This window comes from Pseudochaenichthys georgianus, chromosome 11 (genome assembly GCF_902827115.2).
Source record: "Pseudochaenichthys georgianus chromosome 11, fPseGeo1.2, whole genome shotgun sequence".
Lineage (NCBI taxonomy): Eukaryota > Metazoa > Chordata > Actinopteri > Perciformes > Channichthyidae > Pseudochaenichthys > Pseudochaenichthys georgianus.
This window is the reverse complement of record NC_047513.1, coordinates 24,606,923-24,634,144: the sequence shown is the minus strand read 5'-3', so window position 1 is coordinate 24,634,144 and position 27,222 is coordinate 24,606,923. Positions and strand designations below refer to the sequence as shown.

Sequence of the window (27,222 nt, the reverse complement as noted above, 5' to 3'; positions counted from 1 at the left end):
GTATAGATGCAGAGGTGGGAAAAGTACTCAGATATTGTACTCAAGAAAAAGTATCAAAGTGTAGGAATACTCTGTCACCAGTAAAAGTCCTGCAATCAAAATGTTACTCAAGTAAAAGTACAAAGGTATTGGCGGCAAAATACACTTTAAGTGCCACAAGTAAAAGTAGTCATTCTGCAGATTGGTCCATTTCAGGATAATATATATGATATGTTTTGATTATAATTAATGATGCATTAAAGTGTTATCAAAGCTGGTAAAGGTACAGCTAGTTTCAATGAATTTGTAAGGTAACTTGTGTATTTTTTATACAATGAAGTCTTATTTAAGAGTTGTTTATCCATATCTGCAAAGTAACTAAAGGTATCAAATAAATCCAGTGGAGTAAAAGTACACAATGTTCCTCTGAATTGTAGTGGAGTAGAAGTTCAAAGTAGCAAACAATGGTAATACTCAAGTAAAGTACCTCAAAATTGGACTTAAGTACAGTACTTGAGTAAAGTGTACACCACTGCATGTGTGTCCGTCCGTCCGCCTCCCCAGACCTTGAGAGACCCAGATTCCTTCACATCTGGGCTGCCTAACTATTTCCCATAAAAAGAGTTAGTGAAACATTTATGGAACAGCCACGCTTGTCCTGTTTTCAAAACATCGTGCGTGTCCATGTGTTTTTCGTACATCCCATTTCAGTGGGAAGCATCAAGCTGTTTCTGTTGTCCATTGCGTAACTCTATTACTCTTAACCTGTGAATGCAAACAAACATAGCAGTGGGACTCGTCGGTCCTCGGGCCAAGCCAGGCCTTAGCCTTGAAGGTTTGTTGGCTTTCCTAGAAGGCCCTGTTCTCTGAAGTGGTGAATGTTCTCATCTCTTAAAAAGCTTGTGCTCTGGTTTCTACCAGCACACAGGGTTTTATGTTGGAATCTGTAAGCGCTAGTCCAAGCTGAGCATTCAAACAGAGCTAAAATATTCCTAAGAATCTTCTCTTACACAACCTTGTTAGCTCCACCAAGGAGGTTTTGGTTTGGTTTGTTTGTTTGTTCTTCTTCTGCAGACCCATTACATTCATTACATTTTTGTGCAGATCCAAATCATTTTTCACTGAAAGGGCCTTGGTTGCTCGTTGACTGCCTTTCTAGATGTCAATGTTTTGCTTTTACGAGTTATAAAATATCCCAGTCCAGTCCAACATAGCTTGTTTGAAAGAAATGTTCAATGACGGCACAGTTTCATTAGTTATTTCTTTCATGATGCCCACACTTTTTGTTGGACATTTATTGAGACAGGAGATGCTGCAGTGGAAACCATAATCCAAAGCCTAGTTACCCCAAAGTAAATCATTTAAGATGAAAATGGTTGCAATCTGCACTTTGTTACCCAAGCATGTTGGAGATGATTCAGTTGACTGCCCTCTATGTTACAAATAGTTGTAAATAGTTTGTTGTCAGCAATTTAAAGTTGTTGCAAGAGGGGCGAACAGTTTTTCAATTTTATTCATCCGAATGAAGGAAAGTATATATGTATTTTCTGCTTCAAAATACATCTCACAGCTTCATACATGGTTTTATCTGTGATATTTAAAACAAAACCCACCCAAAATGTATTTTTGATCACACCTTCAACTTATTTTCCAATTGTTGTTGCAATCAGCTGTAGATGAGCTGAGCTGTGTGAGCTGAGCAAATGTTGTTTTTTTTATTCTTTTTTTTGGGATAAATATCTCAGACACTTACTCATTTGCAGAGGGAGAAATCACCAACCTGCTCCAGCTTTTCTAGTAGTTAGTCTATTTTGCAACGACTTTTGCGCTCCATCTGATAACTCTTTGAATATAAGGCAGAGATGAGAACGCAAAGTCTAATGTGTCACCCTGACCTGCACCACAACCAACATCTTATCTATCCATCCATGTGTTCATACTGCATGTTCACTTGGTCCAAACAGTCATTTGCTGGCTAGAATAAAGCTATAAATATCTGGCTAAAATATGATGCAATTCACTGCAGAAAGGTGCAAAAGCCTTAAAGACCTTGAAGATCTTGAGGCCCTGTTCATTCTCTTTCCTGATTCCTTTCAGATGACCTAAAACCGGGTTATTTTGCTGATAATGCTGTCTCCCATTTGTCGCTGTGAATGCTCATACTTTGTTCCAGCTGCTGTAGAATACCAGGCTACTGCAAGTGCAATGTAACCTGAAAAACAAACCCACATGCTTATTTAAAGGTCACCTATTATGCAAAATCCACGTTTTCATGTCTTTTATACATCAACATGTGTCCCCTCTGTAAAGATATTCTGAAAGTTTGAAAAAAATATTTGCTCACTTTTTGTCCTGATCCATTTATATAAAAACCTGTCTGAAAATGAGCTGATCAGATTTTGGCTACTTTATGATGTCATAACGATTTTTTGGCTTGTGTAACCATTAGCCAATCACCAACCAAGGTAACCCCCCCCCCACCTTATCACTGAACTCCTCCTAGAGCACCATTAGCCGCTTTCACACCAAGTACTTTGCGGTACTTAGTCCCCGGTACTTATGGCGCATTTCCACTGCAGCGGGTAGCCCCGTTTAAGCGTCCTGGACCGTCCTCAAGCGGCCAGGCCAGTTTTTGGTGGCATTTCCATAGCCTAGTACCGGCTAGCGGGTACTTTTTCCCTCTTTTTCCGGCCCCATAAAATCGTGGTTCTATCAGACCAGGCCAGGGCTGTGACGTCAACACTTGACTGCTGATTGGTCAGAGAGAATCGTCACAAGATCGCGCGCGAGATCATCCCTAGCGTTGCATATAGATCAAGAAGCAAGCTTGCAGCATTTTGTAAATGGAGGAGCTACAAAAATGGCAACGTCGAAGAAAAGCACACCGTGGTCGACCGAGGAGGTGACGACGTTCCTACATCTCATTGGGGATGATAAAATCCAGCGGGAGCTCGACGGAACAACGCGAAATGTGAAAGTGTTCCAGGATGTCTCTGCACAGATGTCCGAACGCGGATTTTCGAGGACTTTCCTGCAATGTAGGGAAAACGGCAACGGCTTTACTGGAGTCCCTGCAAGGTACGCTCACTTCTAACAAAGAAGTCTATTTTATCCTTACATTAATGTTCGACAACCCATGCTTTTATGGAGCCCCGAAGAGCTACATAGCTAGCTAAGGCAGATAGCCTTAGCTAGAGCTATTGTTTGCTAACACCATATGTGCCATTGTTTACGTTCAGTTTTTCTTTTCTATAGTTGTTGTTGCTATTTAGTATTGTGCTGCAGTAGTTTGTGGAATTAACAAGTCATTTTGCTGTTCTAGATGATTACATTGGGACTCGTGAGGAGGAACATTCCCGAACAACGGTAGATGGCAGTGTTCCGTCCACATCGTCATTGAATCCAGAACGGACCCCAGCCGAAGAATCGACACCAACTCAACCACCAACACCGAGTGCCATCACGACACCGCAGCGTGTGGTTCTAGGTAAGAAATAGAAATGCTAGTAAGCAGCTAGTACAGTTGTGTGTGACATCCTATCATATACATATATTATATTCATTATCAACAGGCTGGACATAATGTAATTCACTTTCACAATCATTGTAAACATCTAGGGCCAGAACTTTCTTTAGTTCACCTTACTGTTGTTCTGTTTATACATGTTATTCTTATATCCTTGTGTGACCTGTACCTGTCCTGTGTTTTTTCCTTATTGCTAATTATTATCTTATTGTCACCCAGGCAAGAGGAAACGAGGAGGAGAGGATCGGGCCCAGCAGGAACGGCACCATGACTGGGCAGCCGACGTGGCCCGTCTCCTCCGTGATACTTCAATAAACCTTAATAGTTATTGTACATATTATATATTTTTTATCTAGTTAATTTTTAAATGCAACATTTGTACTTCCTTGTTTATTTATTTTCTTTAAAATGTTCATTTTATATTTACAATCCATGTATATTTATGCTGGCTGCAATACAGTTTTACATTTTTTATTTGTATTGTTTAATGGCATGCCTTTGATACAACATTTTTTTTGTATTTTTATACTGCCATCAATAAAGTACTTCTTTGACTTATCTTATCTCTTGTTGATAATGAATGGCACCCAAGAGAAAAAAATCAGATTCACATAATCTTGATTTAGAGAAGATATAAACATACATGAATTTATAAAGCAATAACAAACACTATCAGTTAGGAAAAAGCCCCTTACTTTTAAGAGATTTAAAGCAAGAAATTGAGTTTGCTAGCTTGAGGTCCTCCTCTAAAACATTATTAGATGTTTATTTTGTAATAGTATTAAGAATACATGATAAATACATAATACATGTAGAAATTGCTCAATTGTAATACCCTCGTTCTACTACACTCAAACAACACATTCCTTATATATTTCAAAGATGAGAGAACAAAATAAACCTATAACCCATTCAAGCAAGCTTTTAACATGTCTAGAAGAAAGATTGAGGTTATATTTAATATATTATTTTATGTTGTGGATACTTTCCATCCATGTTTACAATTGTCCACACTATTTTACACTTGCATTTATGAATATAGTTTTGCTGTGTTTTACACTTTAGTATTTATGTTTATAGTTAGCTTTGATATTCGCTTAATTTATTAGAAAGATTTTCTTTTCATGATCTGATATTTCCTCAAATGTTCTTATTATTTATGGGGCAGTACTTACTGGTGCTTGAAATTCAAATATTTACTAAATATTCAATTCAGATAACATTTGTTTAAAACATTTGACAAACACATGTATATGAAAAAAAAAGAAGAAGTATTTATGTTCAATACAATGAATGCAATACAATGCATATGTAGGTATTCAGGTAGCGCATCAAAGCCTCTCTGATGTCAGTGCCCTCCTCCTGTGCACCTTGAGACACTGCTACCCCAGGCTCTGCTGCTGGTGCATTCCACCCATCATCATAGTCCTCTCCATGACTCGCAGACGTTATGCAGAGCACAGCATGTCAGCACCATGGATTTCACAATAAACAAGAAAACGATCGCTTCCACATCCTCCATTGTTGTGTGTGTTTTGTGAGTTGTGTCGCATTGAAAATGACGCCACTGCAGTTTTACCCAGCGTCGCTCCGCCCAAAAAGCCGACACCCGCCTACACTGCGTTGCTACCCCAGGTCCTAAACTGTAATGGAAATGCGCCCCGGCCTCGGACGGCCAGCGAGGCAGCCCGAGGCCTGAGCGAGGACGCTTAGGGACGCTTAAACGGGGCTACCCCGCTGCAGTGGAAATGCGCCATTAGTCCCCGGTACTTAGTCCCCGGTACTTAGTTCCCAGTACTTAGTCCCGCCGAACTCTTTAGTCCCTGGAACTGTCCTAGTAAATCGCGTTCACACCGGAATAAGTCCCTGAGGGAGGATTGCGCAAATGAAGCCGCTGACGTCAATTATTCTTCTTCTGCTTTGGGTTTACTGGCAGGTCGCAAACAACTTCACGGCGTATACTGCCACCCGAAGTCCCGGAGTCCCCCGGAGTTGGGGACTGGCTTCAGTAGAAGCTGCTGGTTAGCGTCTTCCGAGTAAATCGCCAGAAGCGCCGACACCTCCTCATCACTCCACCGCTTCCATGTTTTTTTGTGTTGCCACAAGTTAGTTTCTCTCCGTTGGTGCGCTGGGCTAATGCTAATGCTAATAATGCCAATGCGAGCAAATAAAATGGCAGCTTCACAAAACGTTTCAGAGTTTTACGGGCCAGAGTTTTTCCTCCCCAGGAAAGTACCACCTCTCTAGCAGGGCCTGAAAAGGGGTGAAAAGGTTTGCATGAACTAGGTTCTAGTTCGAGATCTTTTTGGTGTGAAAGCAAAATCCCAAGAACTATCGGAACTATTCCTGGGAAAAGTACTCCGGTGTGAAAGCGCCTATTGTGTTCTTTTTAACCAAATATCTCTCAGAGGGGCGTGGGGAGTGGCTCCTTATTTTCATCTAAAGTAAAAGACAGAGAATCAGCACTTTTGAAACAGGGCTGAAACAGAGGAGATTATGGGATGCTACAATGATCTGTTTGGTTTTTCGAGCCAAACACTTCAGAGACATGTTTTGTATCTGAGACCTATGATATATTGATGAAAAACAGTATAATAGGGAACCTTTAAATGACCAATCTGATATTTAATTGCAGTCAGCACTTTAATGAGTAGATGCATGTAACTACAGATGTCAGCGACGTCCTGCCAGCTTCTGTGTGTATAAACATTCCAATGAGATGGTTAAGGGGGCTTGATACTCCACTTGTTTTTCTAGTGTACCTCCTGGTCTTCGTTTTGTAAACATAGGGCTACGTGGAGAACTGATTCTGGAAATAGCCTGTACCTTTGACCTATTTACAGAGCAGGATTTTTCCTCGAGAAGCTGACGAAGCTTTACATTCATGTGGCCTTGGGCTCGAGTATTTGCAAGCTCATGTGAATAAACTGGCTGTCAGATGCATGGGTCGTCTGCAGGAGCATCATCATGAATCATCATATCATTAAAAGTCATGTTAAAGTGACCATGAATGTCGTTACCAAATTAAAATGGGAATCTACCCAATAGTTGTCAAGACCCGTTTTAAAAAAGAAATCTAACATCATTGTGCCTTTTCAAAAGCCTATAAGAAAATGACCCTACTTTTTACTTGATTTATTTCCCCAGTAAACCTTTTCCTCATGAGTTTATTATTTGTATTGCTGTTTCAAGTCTTCTTTAACAAAGCAAGATGTTCATTTGTTACAATGAACACATTTAGAGTGACACCAACCCAGTCTCACATCTAAACGTGTAATAATTACATTGGTCCACAACTAGGGATGTAGTATTTCTACAAAAACGCCTTTGAAATTGTAGGATCCCTACGTTTTTTTTCACCATTCATTCCTATGTCACTATTTCTGTTATGTTGTGTAACTGTTTAATGGTGTTATCTTTATTGCTTCCCCGTCAATTTATAGTGTTGGTCCACAGCGCAAACCGCATCTAAAATTGTGGCATAGATACGTTATTTTCCCCTGTGCAATTCTCCAACCCAGTCTCACATCTCACATCACATCGTCATAAGCAATACCGGAAATAGACGTAGGCAAGATCCTCGGCTCGGTGATTGGATGGTTTAGCCGCAATGCACATTGGGAGATGGTGTTTATGCGATGTGAAATCCGAAAACATCTTTTAAAAATAAAACAATACTTTATTCCGAGTGTGCTTGCTTTTCTCTTTGAAAGTCATCACATAACGGCATTGTAATACACGGTTCGGCAGCATTAAATATTACATATCGCTATTTATAGAGCCCTGATGAGAAGACTTCTAGACAAACAGGAAGAACTGCCGCCAAACTGAAAACGTGACCTGGATCATAAATATATCAGCAATTAAACAACATCTTACATTTCTTTTCACACAATACATCTCCTTGCAGTATCAACACTAATTTGGCTTGACTTTTATATTTGATCCAATTCGTAGATAGGCTGTATTTACACCATAAAGGTACACAGCTGATGGAAAGGGACACCTAGTGGTTAAGCACGTTATTGAATTTTCTTATTTTTCTATTAGATATTAATAGGATCCTTATAAAGTATATTCATTACTCGTTATTCTCTACTAATAGTTAATTAAAGGACTGTAATGTAATGACTAATTTGCACATCCCTTTCAAGATTTCTAAGGTTTATTGACATATCATGTTATACACAACTACGTTCTAGTTATGCAATGAATGAAAAACCTCCACCATTAAACTGTCATATTCTGCACATTTCTTATACTATCTACATACATCTTATAAGAATATAATACATGTATAATATCAGTTAAAATAAGTGCTTCAACATAGTTAACATTGCTGGAGGTATACACACATATTGATAGATGTCTTGTAATGCACTGTTGAGGAAACTGCGACCCAAGTTTTTCATTCATTGCATAACTACACCGTAGTTGTGTATAATATGATATGATATGATATGATAATGGCTCTAATGACGTGTCACTTTAGCTACCAGAGACCAAGGGCCCCTCTTCTTCAAGGGTTAAAGTCAGGTCTTGAATACACTGCAAGAAATATCAACCCACACTGTTATTCATAAAAAAAGAAAACACATTGAAAATAAATACATAAACTTGCCACAGTAAGTGAAAAATCCTTAAAGGATCACTTTCTATTCTCTTATTGGGGAGAGAAGTACTCTACTCGGTTACAAGGGAAAGTACAGCATTTGAAAAGTAAAAGTACAAAAGTATTGGCATCAAAATATACTCATGTACCAAAAGCAAAAGTAAATATTGTGCTAAATGTCCTGTTTCGGAATCATGACGGGATTATTATTTCTCATGCAATAATGTGTTAATCACAGGTAAAGGTGGAAGTACTTGTAATAACTTTAACACTACTGATGGATATTTTATCTTGGTTTATTTCTTAGTTTATTTATAATTTGTAAAAAGTAATAATCCGAAACTGTAAAGTAAATAGTATCTAATTCTGTCGAATACATGGAGTGGAATAAAAAGTACATTTGCTTCCAAATTGTAGTAGAGTAAAAGTATAAAGTAGCATGAAATAAAAACACAAGTAAATACTAAATACTTAAATACAACAATTGAATAAATGTACTTCACTACATTGCATCACTGCTTATTTATTTGCTTTGCAACAGTTGAGATGTGTATAGGCTACTGACAACCAGCTTGCATAAAAAAAAGTACTTCATTCTTTGCAGCGTGCTGCTGTGAATAGGGCGGCGCAGAGAGAGGAGGTTTCCTTCAGAGAGATAGAGAGTCAGCTGGTCGAAAAGTGCAGTGCATGTGTGCGTGTGTTTGGGTGTGTACGTGTGTTTGAGTGTGTGTGTGTGCGAGAAAGAAAAGCACCCCGGGGGGAACAAGGTGCAGACCACAGAGCAGCGGACGGTTCTTTGTGTGTGTGGGGGACAGTTTGTAAGAAGATCCAGACGAGGAGAGTCGAAGTGCTGCTCCGCGTGCGTCCTGGACACGATTCTTCAGCGTGCTGCCCTTTTATTCACGTAAGCCCTTTGGTTATTTGTTTGTAAAGTCAGTATATAAACTCATCTGTTTTCGGTGGTCTCTGTGTTTCACAAAATGAACCCTTTCACAGAATGCGTTGTGTTCATGAAAGTCAGAGGTGGGAGAATATCGCGTACTTCAATTAAAGTACCAGAGTGTATGAATACTCTGGTACAAGTAAAAGTCCTGCATTCAAAATGTTTCTCAAGTAAAAGTACAAAAGTATATGCATCCAAATATAGTTAAAGTAGCAAAAGTAAAAGTAGTCATTGTGCAGATTGGTCCATTTCAGAATAATATGATATGTTTTAGTAAGTGTTATCAAAGCTGGTAAAGGTGCAGCTATAGTTTTAGTGACTTTGTAGACTGCAGGGTAGCTTGTGAATGTACTTCAGGTGGAACTAAAGTCTTATTAATGTGTTGGTTTTATTTCACATCATTAATCCAAATCTGCAAAGTTACTAAAGGTATTACATACATGTAATACACTCAAATGTGTACTTAAGTGCGGTACTTAAATATATGTAGTTAGTTCACATCACTGCACTTACATTAGTATAGCTGTGGCATATACAAAGTCAGTGTAGATATGTAAAACAGCTTTCAAACATCCTTAGCTAATCTACCCCACAAACATGTTGTCATTTAAATGATACAGAGCATGCAACAGAGCATTGTTGACTGTAAGACGATCCCCAGCTGGAGTAGTTTGAACACTGCAGTAATACTGAGACTGGTGATGGTGTCATTGGTGGGGGTTCAGTTTTTATGAAGATTGACACAACTCCTCCTCAACACACCAGTGTGAGGAGATGCTCAATCAGTGTCACAAAGCCTCTGCAGTGACTGTCTCACATCCTCACAGTAGCTTTGGTTACACTAATTGCTACTTTGTAAGGGAGCTATCTAAACCCACAGCACAAGGCCAGCAAGAATGGCTGCAACAAGGAGGATAAGCTGAGAGACTGTGTGTCTGTTTTTGTTGATGGTCTGTCATAAAACTCCATTAGCAGTAATTTAATGTAGGCTAATACCTGCACGCTGCCAGACTTTCTCCTTCCTTCCTTCCTGGCGCATAAAGAAGACTACAGGTCTGTTTTGGACCATGCAAAATCAATGCCTTTAAGAGGCTGTGACTGGAATAAGATGCTACTGTGTATGAAGTACAGGTGCAGATGGATAGCATTACAGCTTGTGAACTATAGAGATTGCTGTGCATTCCTTGTATTATTTGTTTAGAGGAAATAAAGTCATAATCCGTAAAAAAAAACCTGCTGAAATGCACTCAATGTCGGCATCTAAGCTTATTTGTACTTGGGAAGTTGTACGAGTGAGCTATTTTCTATCGAAATGAACACTCACACGCAATTGGCATTATTAACTTGCTCCATGTCCCGTTTAATTCCCTAGATCTCCCTGTTTGACCTGTAAAGCTGAATTGCTCCCTTTCTCTGCAGTAGGAACCCCAAATGTCAAGCACTTGCAGCTTTGGCATTGCTTCCAGGCTTATTAGCCCCTTACGATCAGCCCTGCTTGCCCTTTTGGCCAGCAGTTTGATTGGTGTGAACACACACATTAGGCCTATGCAAGAACAAGTGAGATATAACACCGGTTGAGAAAAAGAAGAAAGAAAAAGCAGTGTGTAATTATCAGCAGAGAGGCTGTCTCTTCTGTCTGTGTGTGTGTGTGTGTGTGTGTGTGTGTGTGTGTGTGTGTGTGTGTGTGTGTGTGTGTGTCACAACCCCCCCTCCCCTCAGTCTGCAGGTGGTCATGTGTTGCTAGCTTGGAGAAGGTTTCTTATTTAATCTTAAGCCCCAGGCTTTGTTTGGGAACTGACTTGTGTGTGTGTGTGTGTGTGTGTGTGTGTGTGTGTGTGTGTGTGTGTGTGTATGTGTGTGTGTGTGTGCGTCGTACACAATGGCTGTGTTTACATTGGATTTGCTATGCACATGTTCATCCATGCACGCACACACATTCGCAGGGTTGGATTTCTCTTTAGCGAAGAAAAGGGTATTGGGTTTTGTGTTCTTTCTTTAGGCAGAGCATACATACCAGTTTGTACAAGGTTGTTGCAAAGTGTTTAGCACAGATTATTTTTGTTTTTATTATATAATTTTATTTTTACCAAACCAGTAGTGGTTTAATTACATTACACTCAAAATGTCAACATGACACCAAAAAATGAACTTGCTCCAAAAACGAAATAATGCCAAAAAATAAGCATACATAAAAGAAAACATGAGGAAAAAGATAAATACATTAATTAAAGTTGATGAAAAATGGTTGTCATTAAATAATATTGCATCCCAACTCATCCTTGCAAAACACACATTAAAAACAAACAAACGTCTTTGTGAATTGCCTCATCATAACTTTCAAGAACAACTTTGTGAGTTTGTATTTTCTCTTGTAGTTAATTTAGTCTACCCTCTTTTAAAATTGTGTTTGTTGTGCTTTATCCACCCCTCTTGTGCAGGGTGTTGGTGAGACCAGAGGTTGTCCTGCCCTACAGAGGGAACACTGAACTACACCATGGCCTTAGCGGGATGCCCTGACTTCTTCTTACGTCACCCGAACTACCAGGTAAATATTGTGTAGCGTTGCACTGTGTGTATGCATGCACTGGTGGATGGGAGCTTATTCATCAAGAACATGTTACAGTTCCACTCCAGTTTGAAAGGCTCATGCAGGCAGGGCGATCGACTTTGGGTCATTTGACCAGGGAATGCACCGGTGCAACTTCTAACTTTTACAGTGGCTCCACTTCTTTTTGCTTTCCCAATTGTAAACAAGCATGCACACTATCAAGGCTCCCATTATTAAAATAACTTATTGCCGCTGTAGTTAACATGTGAAAATGTCTCAAGTTATATAGGCCTTCTAATTCATCGATAGTCAAAGTAATGACTTGATTTGATTTGGGTCATTTGTGGACTTGAAAACCAAAAAAGCAGGTTAAAAAAAAACATTCTGTGCGTTAATAATTGTGTTCGAAATGTTGATTAGTGCAACTTTGAGTTTGAAATTATCTTTAGTTTATAAAAGTGTTCAAGTTTTTGTTAAGGGAAAGATTGCAGTGAGATGGTTATACAAACCAGGGTTTCCGCTAGGATTTTTTCTCGCCGGTCAAATGTCTGGGCAGAATTTATTTTACCGGACTAATTTGAAACTTACCGGTCATATTTCAATAATAATAATAATAGTTGTGTAGCAGAGTTTCCGTTAGCAGGTAATTACCGGACTATGAGCAGATATGCTTCAGTTTAAAACTCAGTTCACGGGGCTCATTTTTATATTGCTTCAGTTTATAATCGTAACAGATCGAAAAATTCAGATTCATTTTTTCAATAAATGATTCCACAAACAACAAACACCATAATTATTACATTCAAACAAACTACTTGTAGTAGATAACATACATTATTCAGAAGTTTACATCAACTTTGAATAATAACACGGGAGAAACGGATCCTCTCTTTCCCTCCCTCTCTCTCCTCGCACGTCAGTTTCTCATGCAGCTCCTGCAGCCCGCTAAACAGAGGGCGGGGCTTCAGGTGATTATGCAGAGCTGCGTGTCTCGGTCAGACTCAGCAGCCGATCTGATCTCTCTCTCGCTCCGGTTACACTTCACTCGCGTTTATGTCCATATCGATCAGATCCAGCTCTCCTGATCGGCCTAGAGAGCACCGATCAAACTATTAAGAGTGAATATCGGCCGATAATGACCGGCGGCCGATCGATCGGAGCCTCCCTAATTATTACCAGACATTTTGACCGTCAGGTTTTGAATTTACCGGTTTTTTATAAATTTTACCAGCTAAAAACCGGTAATTACCGGCTAACGGAAACCCTGATACAAACCTCTCTGAGTGTATCAACATGTGGCTTTGTGAGTCCACTCGCTTCACAGTGAAGGACTCCTGGCTTAGTTGGGTAAAAAATGGCATCCATTTAGCACAACAGACCCACTTCCTCTATGCAACCCCCGTAGAATGAGCCCTTTATTTCTCAGCTTGGATTTTCTCCTCTACAACCGTCCAGTAACCTCAAGAATTTGGCTAAAAAGCATCGTGAAGGTCTATAAATAGAGCGCTAAACAAACAACAATAACAAGCTGTTGGCACTGTCGTGTGACAGGCCTGAGAGCATTGGATGATAGCATTACGTCTCACTGGGACCAATGGGACGATGGAGGAGACGCCGCCTCAGATGCGCTATTCCTCTTAGTAGAGGTTTTGCCAAAAAAGTGTTTCCCTGCTAACCCAAACCGTGGGACCGCTGAGCCCCCTGCTGAGCTGAAATGAAGTTGGATTGGTTCACGTTAGATTCCAGGAAAGGGTTTTGCACCAGTAAGACTGCAGTGAATAGTGAATTGAATCTCCATAGAAAACAACATTCCTCCACCTTGAATCTTGCTGCGGAAAAACAGAGTTTGATAGTTAGAGGAGAGGGAGAGAAGTGGGTTACAACATTGCTGTGCCTGTGTGTGTTATGTAAAGCTTGCCAGTTGACGTGAAACAGCATGGCACACACACACACACACACATGCACGTACACACACACACACACACACACACACACACACACACACAAACACACACACACAACACACACACACACACACACACACACACACACACACACACACGCACACACACGCACACACACACACCCCATGGGGTCTCTCTGTAGGCAGTCACTGTAGGTTGAGTGTGTGTATAGATAAGGAGCAAATGAGCTCAGTTTTCTGCAAAGTTATATAACGCTATACCTAACGGCGGGTATGATTTTCAGCTTTCAAGGCCTGTCTTCAAAGCGTGTGTGTGTGTGTGTGTTTGTCTGTCTATCTTAGTGAGAACTTTGGATCTTTGCCAGATATATTCCTTGCATACATAGGAACAGCAGAGCACTGAGAAACCACAGTTCACAGACTCAAAACTCATCTGAGTTATAACTTTAGCAAGCAAAAAAGTAAACCGTCAGCGTTGGTGCCAACGGACCTGAGCGTGTGTTAGGACATGGACTTCAGTCTTGCTTTTCTATTTTTAGAGCGGTCAGTTGTCAGCACAGTTATCGCCGAGGCAATGGGCACACTGGGGCTCGCACTTACAGTATAGCCTTTGGTTCTCAGAGAAGAAGTGTGTTGAAATACCTCAATGTTATTGCCATGGGCTGAAGAGTGAAAGGGGAGATGTTTGCAGAGGTGTCAAGAGTAGTCATGACTATCCAAATGTGTCAATCTGTTTAAAGAACCACTTCTGCTGGCTTCAAGAACCACAGCATTGGTCCAGACCTTGAGGACAAGAAAATAACTCGCTTAAATCTAAGAAAATCACAGGAAATTACTCTTAAGTTTCTGCAGGATAAAGAATCAAAGCAAGCAGCCCTACGGATAAATAGAACAAGCAAGAGGAAACATTTTTGAAGGTCAGCAACTCAGAATAAGATGGCTTATCACTCCCTTTAACAACCGTTTTACAATCTTCATTGGCCTGTCTTTGAAGTTGTAAGTCTCCCAAGAGGACTAGAAGTGATGGCTATGCGCGGTATCAAAGAGAAAAATAAAGAAACTTGTTAACCAGGGCAGTATGTGTGCAACTTATCTTTTCTTTTATGTTAAAAAACAATATACAACAATATCATTTTGAGTTGTGTAGAGGCACAGCTCTGTGGATGGAAATATCAGCTAAATCAATTGGTCCACCACTTTGTTCAACACTCAAATATCTCAACAACTTTTGGATGGATTGCCATAAAACTGGTTACAGACACTGACCCCTAAGCTACCCTTTACTAACTTAGGTCATCCTTTGACTTTTCATTGAGCATCATCATCTGGTTTAAGTTTCGATTTCTCCATCACTTTGGCTTAATACTTATCATCTTAACTTCTAATATGGTGAATACCTGCACTTAGCATCAGCATGTTAGCATTGTCCTTGTTAGCATGGTGGCGTTAGGAGTAGCTCAAAGCAACTCTGTTTAGAAATGCAGTTTCACAGTGCTAAAGCTAAAAGCATGGCTGCACAGGTTGTTCACCTTCAACAACATATTATTTATTGCACACCATAAACAATCTTGACATATTATTGGACCACATTAACACACTAGATAGAGAACCATGTACAAGCTGTATAGCTTGTTTGATACGTTAGGGTTAGGGGGTTAAACATTCAACAAATGGTACTTCATTTTTAAGCTTGCCTTGTATCATTTTATCATATTAATACCTTTTTGGGATGCAACAAAAATACAAATCGATATATTGACTCAGCAGTCAATCTTTTCTGTCTGGTCACAGTTTAGTGAACTGAAATTATGACTGGAATGAACAGTATTGAAAACAACAAGTTAAACATTTCTAGAATTCACTGAAAGATTGGTTACATCTGTGAAACACAAGACTCGAGTGTGACTGACTCACAAACCATGAAGCAGCAGAAGAAGAAGAAAGCCTTTGTTCATGTACTGCTTGCACCCTTGAGAGTAGTAATACCAAGAATGCTGTGTATATAACTATTGGCACAATGTGTGAAACCATCCCACATCTGGAATATGCTCTCACTGAAGAAACCAGTGACTTCCTGTCACTTTAGACCTAGGACCCATTACGGAGCATCAGTGCATCTCTTCAGGCCATAGAGTCAGGGAGAAGGCTGACTGGGAGTTCACAATGAACTTTCACGAGGAATGTAGCCGTTTAAAGCGGACTCTTTTACTGCATGAGTGCTGCTGTGGGGAGGGAGTTTGCCCTGAGTTTACTTGTAGCTATATATTACACCTGCTGCTACAGATATCTGTACTACATCGAGGACACTGTCACTGCCTCAATCTGGTCTACACATTACAGTCTTCATGTCGAGAAGAAAGTAAATCCTAAACCAGTCCTGATAGTGCTGCAAGAGAAATGACAGACTCACAGGTCTGATGGCAGAAATGTTTGCAAAAAATAAAATATAACCTCTTAAATGCTTATAGTGTCTTAAATCCCAAACACAACATGCAGATAAGGAACAGTATGTCTGGTATTATTTGCTCATTCATTAAGTGCTGTAACTTTATGGCTGAAGCATTACATTAGAAAAAGTATATTAGTTCAGGCTGGCTCTTTCCCCCATTTACAGTCTGCTCATTGCTTATAAGCGAATAGTGAATACCAAGAGGTTTTCTTTTAAGAAAATGTTATTCACTATAATTTTCAAATAAAATGTTCTGGGTTTGTAGTGGATTAGGCAGGTTTTAAGAGATGAAGTCAAGGTTTTCTCATCTGTTTTAGCAGAAATCACAGTTGTCTGTGGATTTGGAGTAAGGCTTGATGTATGTCTCTAAATTGATGAGTAAGAAATCAGGGGAGTTTTGTGAGCAAGTTTTACCTCTAGCTAGTCAGCCTTAACTGAAGCATTCAGAACTTTTCTTTGTCAGCACTCTGCAGCCAAGTCGCCTTCCTTGGAAACTTTTGGGCCGCTGCTTCTCAGAGCTATAAATCTTACACTGCATGTATGGGTGTGTTCGAAGCAACTGAGCGGTGCTTCAAATGTGTTGTGTGTGTGGTGTGTGCGTTATTTGCAAACAGCAAGACCCCTGGCCACGAGAGTTCCTGGAAGCATGGTTTTGTCGTTCTCTTTTCCTGGAAAAGGGGAGATTGGAAATTAGTTTGGACTTTCTTCCCTCCCTATCACCTCGCAGCTTTCCTGCCTCGAGGCTGCTTAAATGAGATAATGTGAAAGGAACTTGGAAGTGTGTGTGTGCGTCTCGAGACGGTGAGATTGTATAAGTGTGCCTAAGCTGGTATGTTTTTCGCACTTGAAATGATGATCCTGTTATTTTGTTTAAAACACAACAACTTAAGTATCTGATGTGAGGGTTTGAAATGTGTGGTGTGTGTGTGTGCACGTGTATGAGAAAGAGAGTGGTGGTGGGTGGGGGGAAGGAGTCATAAAGTCCCACTGCAACAGGATCAAAGTGTCACCGGTCGCTGAACTTGAAGCTCGGTGTTCCTCGAGAGCAGAGGCATGAATCCACCCTTTGTCTGACCCTCTGAACTCTGTGAAAATTAAACGCTGTCCTTCCCTAAATGATCTGGCCTTTTAAACCCACTGCATGGTTTTTACTGCGCCATATTATTATTTTTAATCTTTCTTCTTTTTTTTTCAGGAAAGCATGGACCGCACTTCCTCTCGTAGAACTAAGGAGCTGATTGTTCCAGGCTTCCAGCGCTCGGCCAATCAAACTTGCCACAATCACCATGGTAACTCTCCTTTCCTCATCCAGTCTACAGTATTTCAGATCTTTCAGGGATGAATATAAAAAAAACTTCAATGTAAAAAGGAAATTCTGGGGAAGTATTTTTTTCTAAATGTATTCTTACTTTAAGAAAATATATCTAACTTGTTGTTAATAAGATATTTCAACTTATAGTTGGCTAGATTTAACCAGTTAAGTTGCAACATGGTTATCATAAACTCCAGGCAGTGGAGCAAGTACATTTTCTTATTCTAAAAGGGAAAACACTCACACAACTTCTCATTCAAGAAATCCATGATACCAATTTTAAGTTTGTTCATCACATTTTATAACACAAGGCATCATTCCTCAATTGCATGATTTTTTTCCGCCTGGACCCAAGCAGCTTTAAAACACGAGGTACTATCATCGGGAAGCTATAGTTCTGTGCCTTGTAAGCAACGACCATGATCACATGCACTGGCCCTAATATTAATTATTGTATCGGTAAATAAGCCTATTTTGATATATTATCTTTAGGTAAACTACCCACCTCCGAATGAATCAAGCCATTTCTTTGGAAACACTTGGTATTGGTCGATGGCCAGTAATTATTCTTCCCAGGATGCACATGATGAAATCTGTTTATCTAACGCCTAAGAACATCTAAATCCTCTTTCAACACAGATAAAATCATCCGATGTCCGTTTATAAGCTTTATGTGTGTCTACTCTCTATACAGTACAATCACATCCTCCCCTGTATGTGAAAGTACGTGATATTTACATTTTATGCATGACATAGTTCTATCCCTATTTCACTCATTTTCCTTCTTTATGGGATCTCTCATGTTCTCGCCAACTCTTCTTTTCCTAGAAATCCCCTCTCACTTCCTCTATCTCGATCTCCATCTAGGACATTGTCTCTCTTCATCGCTTTAGGCTCTGGTCTCCAGATGGAGGGGTTAACGGCGGCTTCCAACTTTTTTTGCACTGCTCAGAATTTTCCCTACACACACCACACTTTTTTATTTAACCTTTATTCAACCAGATAAAAAGCATTGAGATAAAATCTCAATTTCAATGCTGACCTGGCCAAGAAGGCAGAGCAACGTTACACATAACACAAACACATAAAATACAGAGAACATAACTAAGAAAACAAAAGACAAAAAAGCAGTCACTACATTGTGCACATTAGGAGAGTAAGAAAGGTACACTACTTATTACTGCAAGAGCAGCTGGTGGTAAGGACTTCAGACAAATTCAACTTAAAACATGCTATTGAGACAAGTGCCCTCAGTTTGAGGCGTGATTGAAGGTCATTCCAAGACCAAGGACCATAATAAAAAAGACTCCTTTCTCCAGCCTCAGTCCGCACAGCAGGAACCTGGAACCGTATCCAGGTACTGGATCTGAGGTTGTAAGACACACACCACCACACACACACACACCACACACACACACACACACACACACACACACACACACACACACACCCACACACACACACACACACACACCACACACACACACACACCACACACACACACACACCACACACACACACACACACACACACACACACACACACACACACACCCCTTTTGGCCTGTTCCCAATATATTCCAAGAAAACCCTTCAGCTGTCGTGGAATCCTTGGGAATCCTTTTTGGAAATCTGCCAATTTGTGGAAAGGAGACGGAGTAAACTCTGGCTCTCCAAATGTTCTTTTCGCGCCCTTGGCTCGATGGTGTATTGGATTGTCTGCCTCTGCTGATGTTTGGTTGGTCATGCTGCTGCAAGAGTGTCAAATATGACGTGAACGGGGGTTAGGGTAGTGTTTATATCGGCCTGTAGGTCAGTGCCGTGCAGAGGGGAGTTTATGGTATGTAGGCCAAAGGTCTGTGGGGCAGGGGGGGAGATAGTGTAAGGTATGCAGGTTGATACTGGAGTACAGTGACACAACAGAAACATCACAGTGGATCAGAGGGAGGGTTCTCTCGCCTGGAAACACTTTTGCACTTGAATTGCACTTTATATGACTTGTATAATAAAATATTGACTGCAGCAATTTTATTTCCAGTTTGTGGTAGCTATAAGTTTGATAATGGGAAATGAAGAAGCACTAACTGCAGGATAAGTTGCTGAGGTCAGGTTGAGAAAAGTCATGCTTATCATAAATATCTCATACACTGCATTGCATACAATCACAATGGCGATTACAGCATATCGAGTGAGTAACTGAGGGTTAGCTACTTAGGTGTTGCACTTCAGTAGAAGTTGCAATACTACGGAAATACTATGTTATACGTATAAGTCCACCATTCAAAAATGTACTCAAGGAAAAGCTCAAAACATTACCATCAACATATACATATGAAGTATTAATTATACAGAATAGCCCATTTCATTATCATGTATCCTACAGAACTGGATTGTATTAAGTGACACGTCATTGACGTCAATGTGTTTAATCTGTTGCTGAAGGTTAAGGAAGGGCTTATTATCAACATTGTATAATACATCCTCGTTACATTTGTTTTCAGAATAAAAAACCTGCAAAAAAAGGCTTAAATAACTGTAGAGTAGCAAAGGTATAATATTTCCCACTGGATTGTATTGGAGTAGAAATATTAAATGTCTCTCTTAACAAATCCACGGTGTAAACTAAACACAAACACAGTTTAAAACGACACAAAATGGGACAATGTTTCACATGGAGTAGCATTTAAGGCAAAAAACGATGACTACAAAGTAAATAACAGGAAATAAAAACAGACACAAAACTTACCTCATTGGGCTGCATGCTATGAAAAAGAGGGAGGGCTTACCATAATGTAACACATTTATTATTGTTAGCCTTAGAAAATATACATTATAATTAAATAACAACCATGTAAAGGCTACACTTAAGAGGGTAGCTTTCACAATGTCCACATTCTCAGATATGTAGATCACGTGCAGTTCTTACAAACATTATCAAGTGAAATTAATTTGCATGCGCTGAAAGAGGTAACTTTTGTTTGTGTAGTGAATGTAAGATTGTAAGGAAACGGTGTGTGTATCAATGTTTTTATGTGAGGGACTGCAGATGGAAAATGAGCTCAAGCTAAATCTGTGCACTGTTACGCTTGACACATTTTAATGTTTTAAGTGTTCATTACTGTGCATTGTCCCGGCCAAATAAAACGATTAAATTAAATTAAATTAATTAAATTATGAATGAGATGTGTCAGTTCAATTGATGCAGCATTGATACAAGTAATCCATCAAACGTCTTCAAGGTGACTTGTTCAGCTTTTCGTGCAGCCATCCATCTTCCTGATTCCCTGATATGTGTTTTGTAGAAAACCACTGATTAATGACTTTAGTGAAAAAGCTACTGTTTCGTTCTGACTCACCAGAGAGACATCACATCACCCTCGGACGAGCTTTGTATTTAGATCATGCCCGGCTCAGGTTACCTGCCCTTCACTTTGGCCTGTCTTTTTCATTTTCTGATGACATGTTTCTTGACACAGATCATGATGTCATCAGCATGTAGGCCAGCCAATATACTGTATCTGATTTTATGTTTGTTTCATTATAATAATAATAATTAATTAAATGAAGACTCCCATTTGCTTTTCCTCCAGAGTTGCTCTGCTTCACTTGAATAAAGTTCATTAATTGAGCTGCTCAGTAAACCGACTAAAGGCTTAAAGAGGCCCTATTATGCGTTTTTTTTGGTCTGCAAAACATAAAATTCCAAAGTTCCCTCCAGACGGAGTTTCTCGTCCCCCCCACCTGAAATGCCTCCATTTAAACTCCTTTATTTACTTCCTGAACATATGCCCCTTTCACACCAGCGCTTTTCAGCTCCGGCTCGGAGCTGGAGCTGAAAAGCGCCGGGTTTTCCTGTTCACACCGCAGCGGCGCCGGCTCTTAGCTCCGGAATCGGGTTCACTTCCAGCTCCAAAATTTTTCGGTCTAGAGGCAAGAGCTTCGGAGCTAGAGGTGGCGTGGCTTACGTCTCTCTTACGTCGAGGCGTGCAGGAAACTAAACCCACCTCCCATGGGTCGACTGTCATGCCTGCCTACAAGCAGTAGTGCCTATAAACACACTTTATAAAGTCAGGCAACACTAACCAGGCTTCGTGTGGTTCTGTTTATTTGTGCCTTACTTTGACCATCCGTTCACTGTTATCCATCATTGTGGAGAGAGGCAGACGTGTTGTTTTGTATTATTGCAGCTATCGGATGCAAGTAGTCAGTTTAGCTTCGGTTGCTATGCCAACATCACCCGTTTTATACCAGAGAAACTTTCATAACAGCGTTGTGATACCAAACAGTGTCAATTCAGACTGACACACATTCACTTAGGCTAAGGGGAATTGGGGATATGCATCAAGCTGCTTGTGTGAGTCGGACAGTGAATACTTTAGAGCGGGCCGCTGCAGTGTGAGCTAACCGGGAGCTAACGGGAGAATAAACTCCCGTGGAAGAGCAGCCAGCACTGCAGCGGTCGGTAAATGCTGCAGAAACACATTACTAAACAATGAACCACGGCACTCTGGAGAAAAGTATAAGGTTGGAGAAGTCGTTATTCAATTTATTCTGGCTTCGTGATTAAAAGCAATATATATATATATATTACATATTTTAATCGACTGACAGCCCTAATATATATATAAAAAAATAAATAAAAATCCTTTTTTTTTTTAAACACCTTGAATTTCAGGGGGCGCGCGGGGCTCCGTTGGCTGGGCGCAGCGCCCCTCCAAGACAATGGTAGGGGAAACACTGCATTGTATGTGATCGGCTGTCGGACATCTCTAAGCAGTTGACCAATCACAACACAGCCGGCCAACTAACCAATCAGAGCAGACTGGGCTCTGGTTTCAGACAGAGGGTGAAAAGAAGTGCTGCAGCTATGAGAAAAATAAAGAGCTTTTTGAACGTTAAAGCATGTAGACATGTCACAGTTAACGAACAAAGTACTAATATGAACCAGAAAATTAGCATATAAGGCCCCTGTAAGAGTGGCTTGCATCACAGAAAGGATGAAGAGAGGAAAGCATTACTCTTTTTCCCCACAGCTTTTTCACATGTGTGATGATGCAGAGCCAATACCTCACTAGTTTCACTTTCACTTCCCTGTCCATATGGAAAGAAATGTGCTCTATGCGTTGCAAAATATGGTACAGATAATACATTATTGACTACTTGTGTATGCTCATGCATTCATTTAGCTGGAGTATTGTTGTTGCATCTAAAGAAGCTTAATTGGCTGAAGGTCCTGCTCTCTTCACTGACCCCGTGCTGCTGTCAGAGATCTATGTTGTAGGTTATCGTGTCCAAGGACAGCCTGTGCTCGTACTGTTTATTCTGGGATATCGCAGGAATTAAGTGGCTGCTGCTGTGAATATAAATTTTATCTGTTGATATGACACAATCTGACACTAATGGTAATAAGTTACTGATTTCAACCATGAAGAGACAGATTGAAAAAGACGATTAGGGCTTTCACCCAGACAAAAATTGGATTGTCTGCTCTGCTGATGTTTGGTGGTCATGCTGCTGCAAGAGTGTCAAATATGGCTTCAAGTGAACGGGGGTTAGGGTAGTGTTTATATCGGCCTGTAGGTCAGAGCCGTGCAGAGGGGAGTTTATGGTATGTAGGTGGGAGATAGTGTAAGGTATGTGTAACGGGGCACAACCGTCAGCGACTCGTTATCGATCAGGAAACGACAGCGAAGCATCCGAGTGTGTTTTCTGCCATTTATTCTGTGGACAGACACAACACTTCCTTTGCATCCGCGTTGCACATCCTCAGCAGTGCTCACTTCAGTGTCTCTAGTATTTATTTATACATGCTAGCTTATTTATACAATTTGAGAAATTATTAAATGACCAAGAAAATCTTATTTTTAAGTAATCACACAAAATACAAACACAAACATACTTGAGAACAAACACAACATGTCCTTTACATCCGCGTTTGCACATCTTTACAAAAGAAAAGAACGAAAAGTCAGAAAGTGTTGACATGTAAACAAATAAAATTACGCAGATCGCGTCTATTTCCCGCCAAAACCACACCGTAAATATCACTCAAAATACAATTTCCTACGGTGGAAACTTAACAAAAACGGGTTAATAATGTACCCAAATTGACACTTAACAACATACATCACTTTCATAAACTTAAATAGCCGGATTACCACACAAAATTGTAATAAACTGTAACACGAATGTAAGATGTAAGAAAACGGTGTGTGTATCAATGAACGAGATGTGTCAGTTCAATTGCTGCAGCACTGATAAAAGTAATCCATCAAACGTCTTCAAGGTGTCTTGTTCAGCTTTTCGTGCAGCCATCCATCTTCCTGATTCCATGATAATGTGTTTTGTAGAAAACCACTGATTAATGACTTTAGTGAAAAAGCTACTGTTTCATTCTGAATCACCAGAGAGACATCACATCACCCTCGATGACGGATGAGCTTTATATTTAGATCATGCCCGGCTCAGGTTACCTGCCCTTCACTTTGGCCTGTCTTAATGATGATCTGATTACATGTTTCTTGACACACACCATAATGTCAACGGCATGTAGGCCAGCAATATACTCTATCCGATGTTATGTTTTGTTCCTCCAGAGTTGTCCTGCTTCACTTGAATAACGTCGGCCTTCGGCCAGCTAACCAATCAGAGCAGACTGGGCTCTGGTTTCAGACAGAGGGGGAAAAGAGCTGCTGCAGCACAGGCAGTATGAGAAAAATAAAGAGCTTTTTGAACATTAAAGCATGGAGACATGTCACAGTAGGAACAAAGTACTTATTAACCAGAACATTTGAATATTTAAGAGTGGCTTGCATCACAGAAATGATGAAGAGAGGAAAGCATTACTCCCTTTCCCCACAGCTTTTTCACATCATGTGTGATGATGCAGAGCCAATACCTCACTAGTTTCACTTTCACTTCCCGTTCCATATGGAAAGAAATGTGCTCTATGCGTTGCAAAATATGGTACAGATAATACATTGACTACTTGTGTATGCTCATGTATTCATTTAGCTGGAGTATTGTTGTTGCATCGAAAGAAGCTTAATTGGCTGAAGGTCCTGCTCTCTTCACTGACCCCGTGCTGCTGTCAAAGATCTATGATTGTAGGTTATCGTGTCCAAGGACAGCCTGTGCTCGTACTGTTTATTCTGGGATATCGCAGGAATGAATTGGCTGCTGCTGTGAATATAAAGTTTATCTGTTGATATGACACAATCTGACACTAATGGTAATAAGTTACTGATTTCAACCATGAAGAGACAGATTGAAGAAGACGATTAGGGCTTTCACCCAGACAAAACACTTTCAAAAGAGGTATTTTGTTGTGTGATGCTAGTGCTGCTGCAGTTTATATCAAACATTGCAGTTAGTAAATCGGGAGGAGATTTATTTTAATGCAATATGTCCTCTGGCTTCCCTGACTCACGCCAGCAGTGCATTGTGGGCCAAGCCTGCAAACAGGAGGACGAATGCCAATGATCACATCATTATCCTCTTTGAGCTGCACTGGGCTACATTTTCCTGCCAACTTATCAAACTCAAGGACAAAGTTAAAGGGCTGCAAGGGAGAAATACCCAGAGTTAAGACGATGGAAGATTTTCTGAGGTGATGAAATGTTGGTTTAAAGTGAAGCCACTTCTTGTGGAAATCTTGTTTGTGCATAGACATACTGGATATACTGTCCAGAGAAAGACCTGCCAAAAAATACTAAAGCACATATTTTAAACTACCTCCTCTGCTGTCAGTGCTCATGTTTAAATCCCACAGAGCTGTCTTAAACTGGAGCTATGATAATCTCCCAATAGATATCTTTTAATGTTTTTAAGTTGGAGAAATTACCTTTTTAATGGTGTGCTTAAAGGAATGGTCCACTCATTAGATAATTAATCAAAACTTCAGTATTTAGTGAAACGTTATGTTTAAACCATACCCTGAAGAAATCAGCGATATTCCCCGGTAAATAATGATTTTATAGCTCTTTTTTATCAAGACCTGTATATTCCGTCTGGCCGCCGCCATGTTTGCCATTTTCAGTAGTCACGTGATGGTCGTGACGTCATCCATGCGTTCACTTTGTCAACACACGGAAATATGGTGGAGTATTTCAGTTCGGACTCGTCAGCAGAGGAACAAGTTTTGACCAATGTGAAGAGATTGGATGGGGGAATCAGTATGACAATACGACACCCTCTGTCCTAAGACCCTCACATCGTACAAGGAAAAACTTCCGAAGAAAACCCACAGTTTAAAGGGAACATGGGAGAAACCTCAGGGAGAGCAGCAGAGGAGGGATCCCTCTCCCAGGACGGACAGACGTGCAATAGATGCCGTGTGTAAATTGAAAAGATAATACATTTGCAACATAGGTAGTCCAAATGTTTGGAAATGCATGTGTGTATAATAGGAAGATGATATAAGATACTATATGTATGCATGTAGTACCACCCTTGCTAGCGATTCCCTCTCTAGTTTAGCATACTCAGCTTCGTTGTCCCTGGCCATAGAATCACGATTTTATGGGGCCGGAAAAAACTGGGGTAAAATACACACTAGCCGGTACTACGCTATATGGAAAGGCCACCAAAAACTGTCCTGACCTGGACGCTAAAGGACGTTAAAACGGGGCTAGCCGCTGCAATGGAAATGCGCTATAACATACCTTATCCTTACTCCGAGCACTACTTCTGCTCCTCCGTCGCTTCACACTTGCAGAGGGCGATTTCTCAACTGGCCGAACTGGTGTCCTGGTCGGTGATGACACCAGAAAGACCGATGGTACTGCATCTCCATTAAGTAATGGTTGTTCCATAAATCCCATGTTATGTTTGATCATACTCTCAGAGTAGTCGTCCGGAAATGTGAAATGTTCGCTGCATACATGAGCCTGTAAATCTCTCGGTTCGGGCCGGCCACATTTCGCTAGCCACTGCCTCCGAATGTACTTCTTATGCTTACCTTTTGGCAACAGATGGAACCGAGCATTCCGTGGATTGTTCCTATCCGAATTATGGCAATATTTCGCGATACAGTGAGGCATATTTGAATAGAGAAACTACAGTAAATAACATGGAGATCAACGTGTCTTCGAAAACCAAACGCATGGATTACGTCACGTCCGGGAAATGGCGGCGCCCACAGTGTTGATGTTATTTCGGTATATAATCAGTTTAAAATCACTGATAATGTCATCGGATTAAAAAAAAAAAGAGAGAGACTGGCAGAGACTGGTCTGTTTTATCGGATGATCATTTTTAAAAAATGAGTGTCATGAGCATACCATTCCTTTAACAAGACAACACAAATCGCAAAATATATGATCTCTATTATTAATTATTTATCCACAGAGGTTTTATACTTGTAAAACTTGCCCTCTTCTATCTATGATATCTTTACAATGTTAAGTCTCTGGGCTGAGCTGGTGAGGGACTAACATTGATTTCATTGGGCTGCTATCCAGGAAGTAAGCCAGAAACTAGAAGACTTTGAGGACTTTTGCAGCAGGGAAGCAATTCCATGGGGTTACAAATCTTGTATTTATTAAATAGAAATACTGTGGGAAATATTGCCAGTTATTCTGAAAAAATGCCAACATTTGGAGTTCCGTAATTGTTCTTTTCACAACATTTTAAATGCAAATTAAAACTGATTTAGCATGTTTAGTGGGTCAAATCCAAGTGCCTTCACAAAAACTATAGGTTAATTACGTAACCCCAGTCCTCAGAGTAACATGAAGTGAGATGTCTCACTATGGGATGCGCCTCATCGCGGAGCAAACAGAAGCATCAATCTCATTACGCCAATCCTGATTGGCTGGTGATCTTGACGTCAGCATCGGGGAAATCACCCCCTATAAGTAGCTTGCGCCACGACGCATGCGTCATTCAAAATAAGCACCTCTTCTCGCTTCACCATAGCAAGGAGGGCCG

At 40.4% G+C, this 27,222-nt stretch overlaps 1 protein-coding gene across 1 annotated transcript in view; it reads left to right on the top strand.

The window, feature by feature from the left end:
• The first annotated feature begins 11,520 nt into the window (after positions 1-11,520).
• Positions 11,521-27,222, top strand: part of LOC117454943 (growth factor receptor-bound protein 10-like) — a 63,578-nt gene continuing 47,876 nt past the window's right edge. The window contains exons 1-2 of the mRNA XM_034094240.1: positions 11,521-11,605; positions 17,177-17,270. Coding sequence (XP_033950131.1) covers positions 11,555-11,605; positions 17,177-17,270 — 145 coding nt within the window. The 5' untranslated portion in view covers positions 11,521-11,554. The remainder of the gene's footprint in view (positions 11,606-17,176; positions 17,271-27,222) is intronic.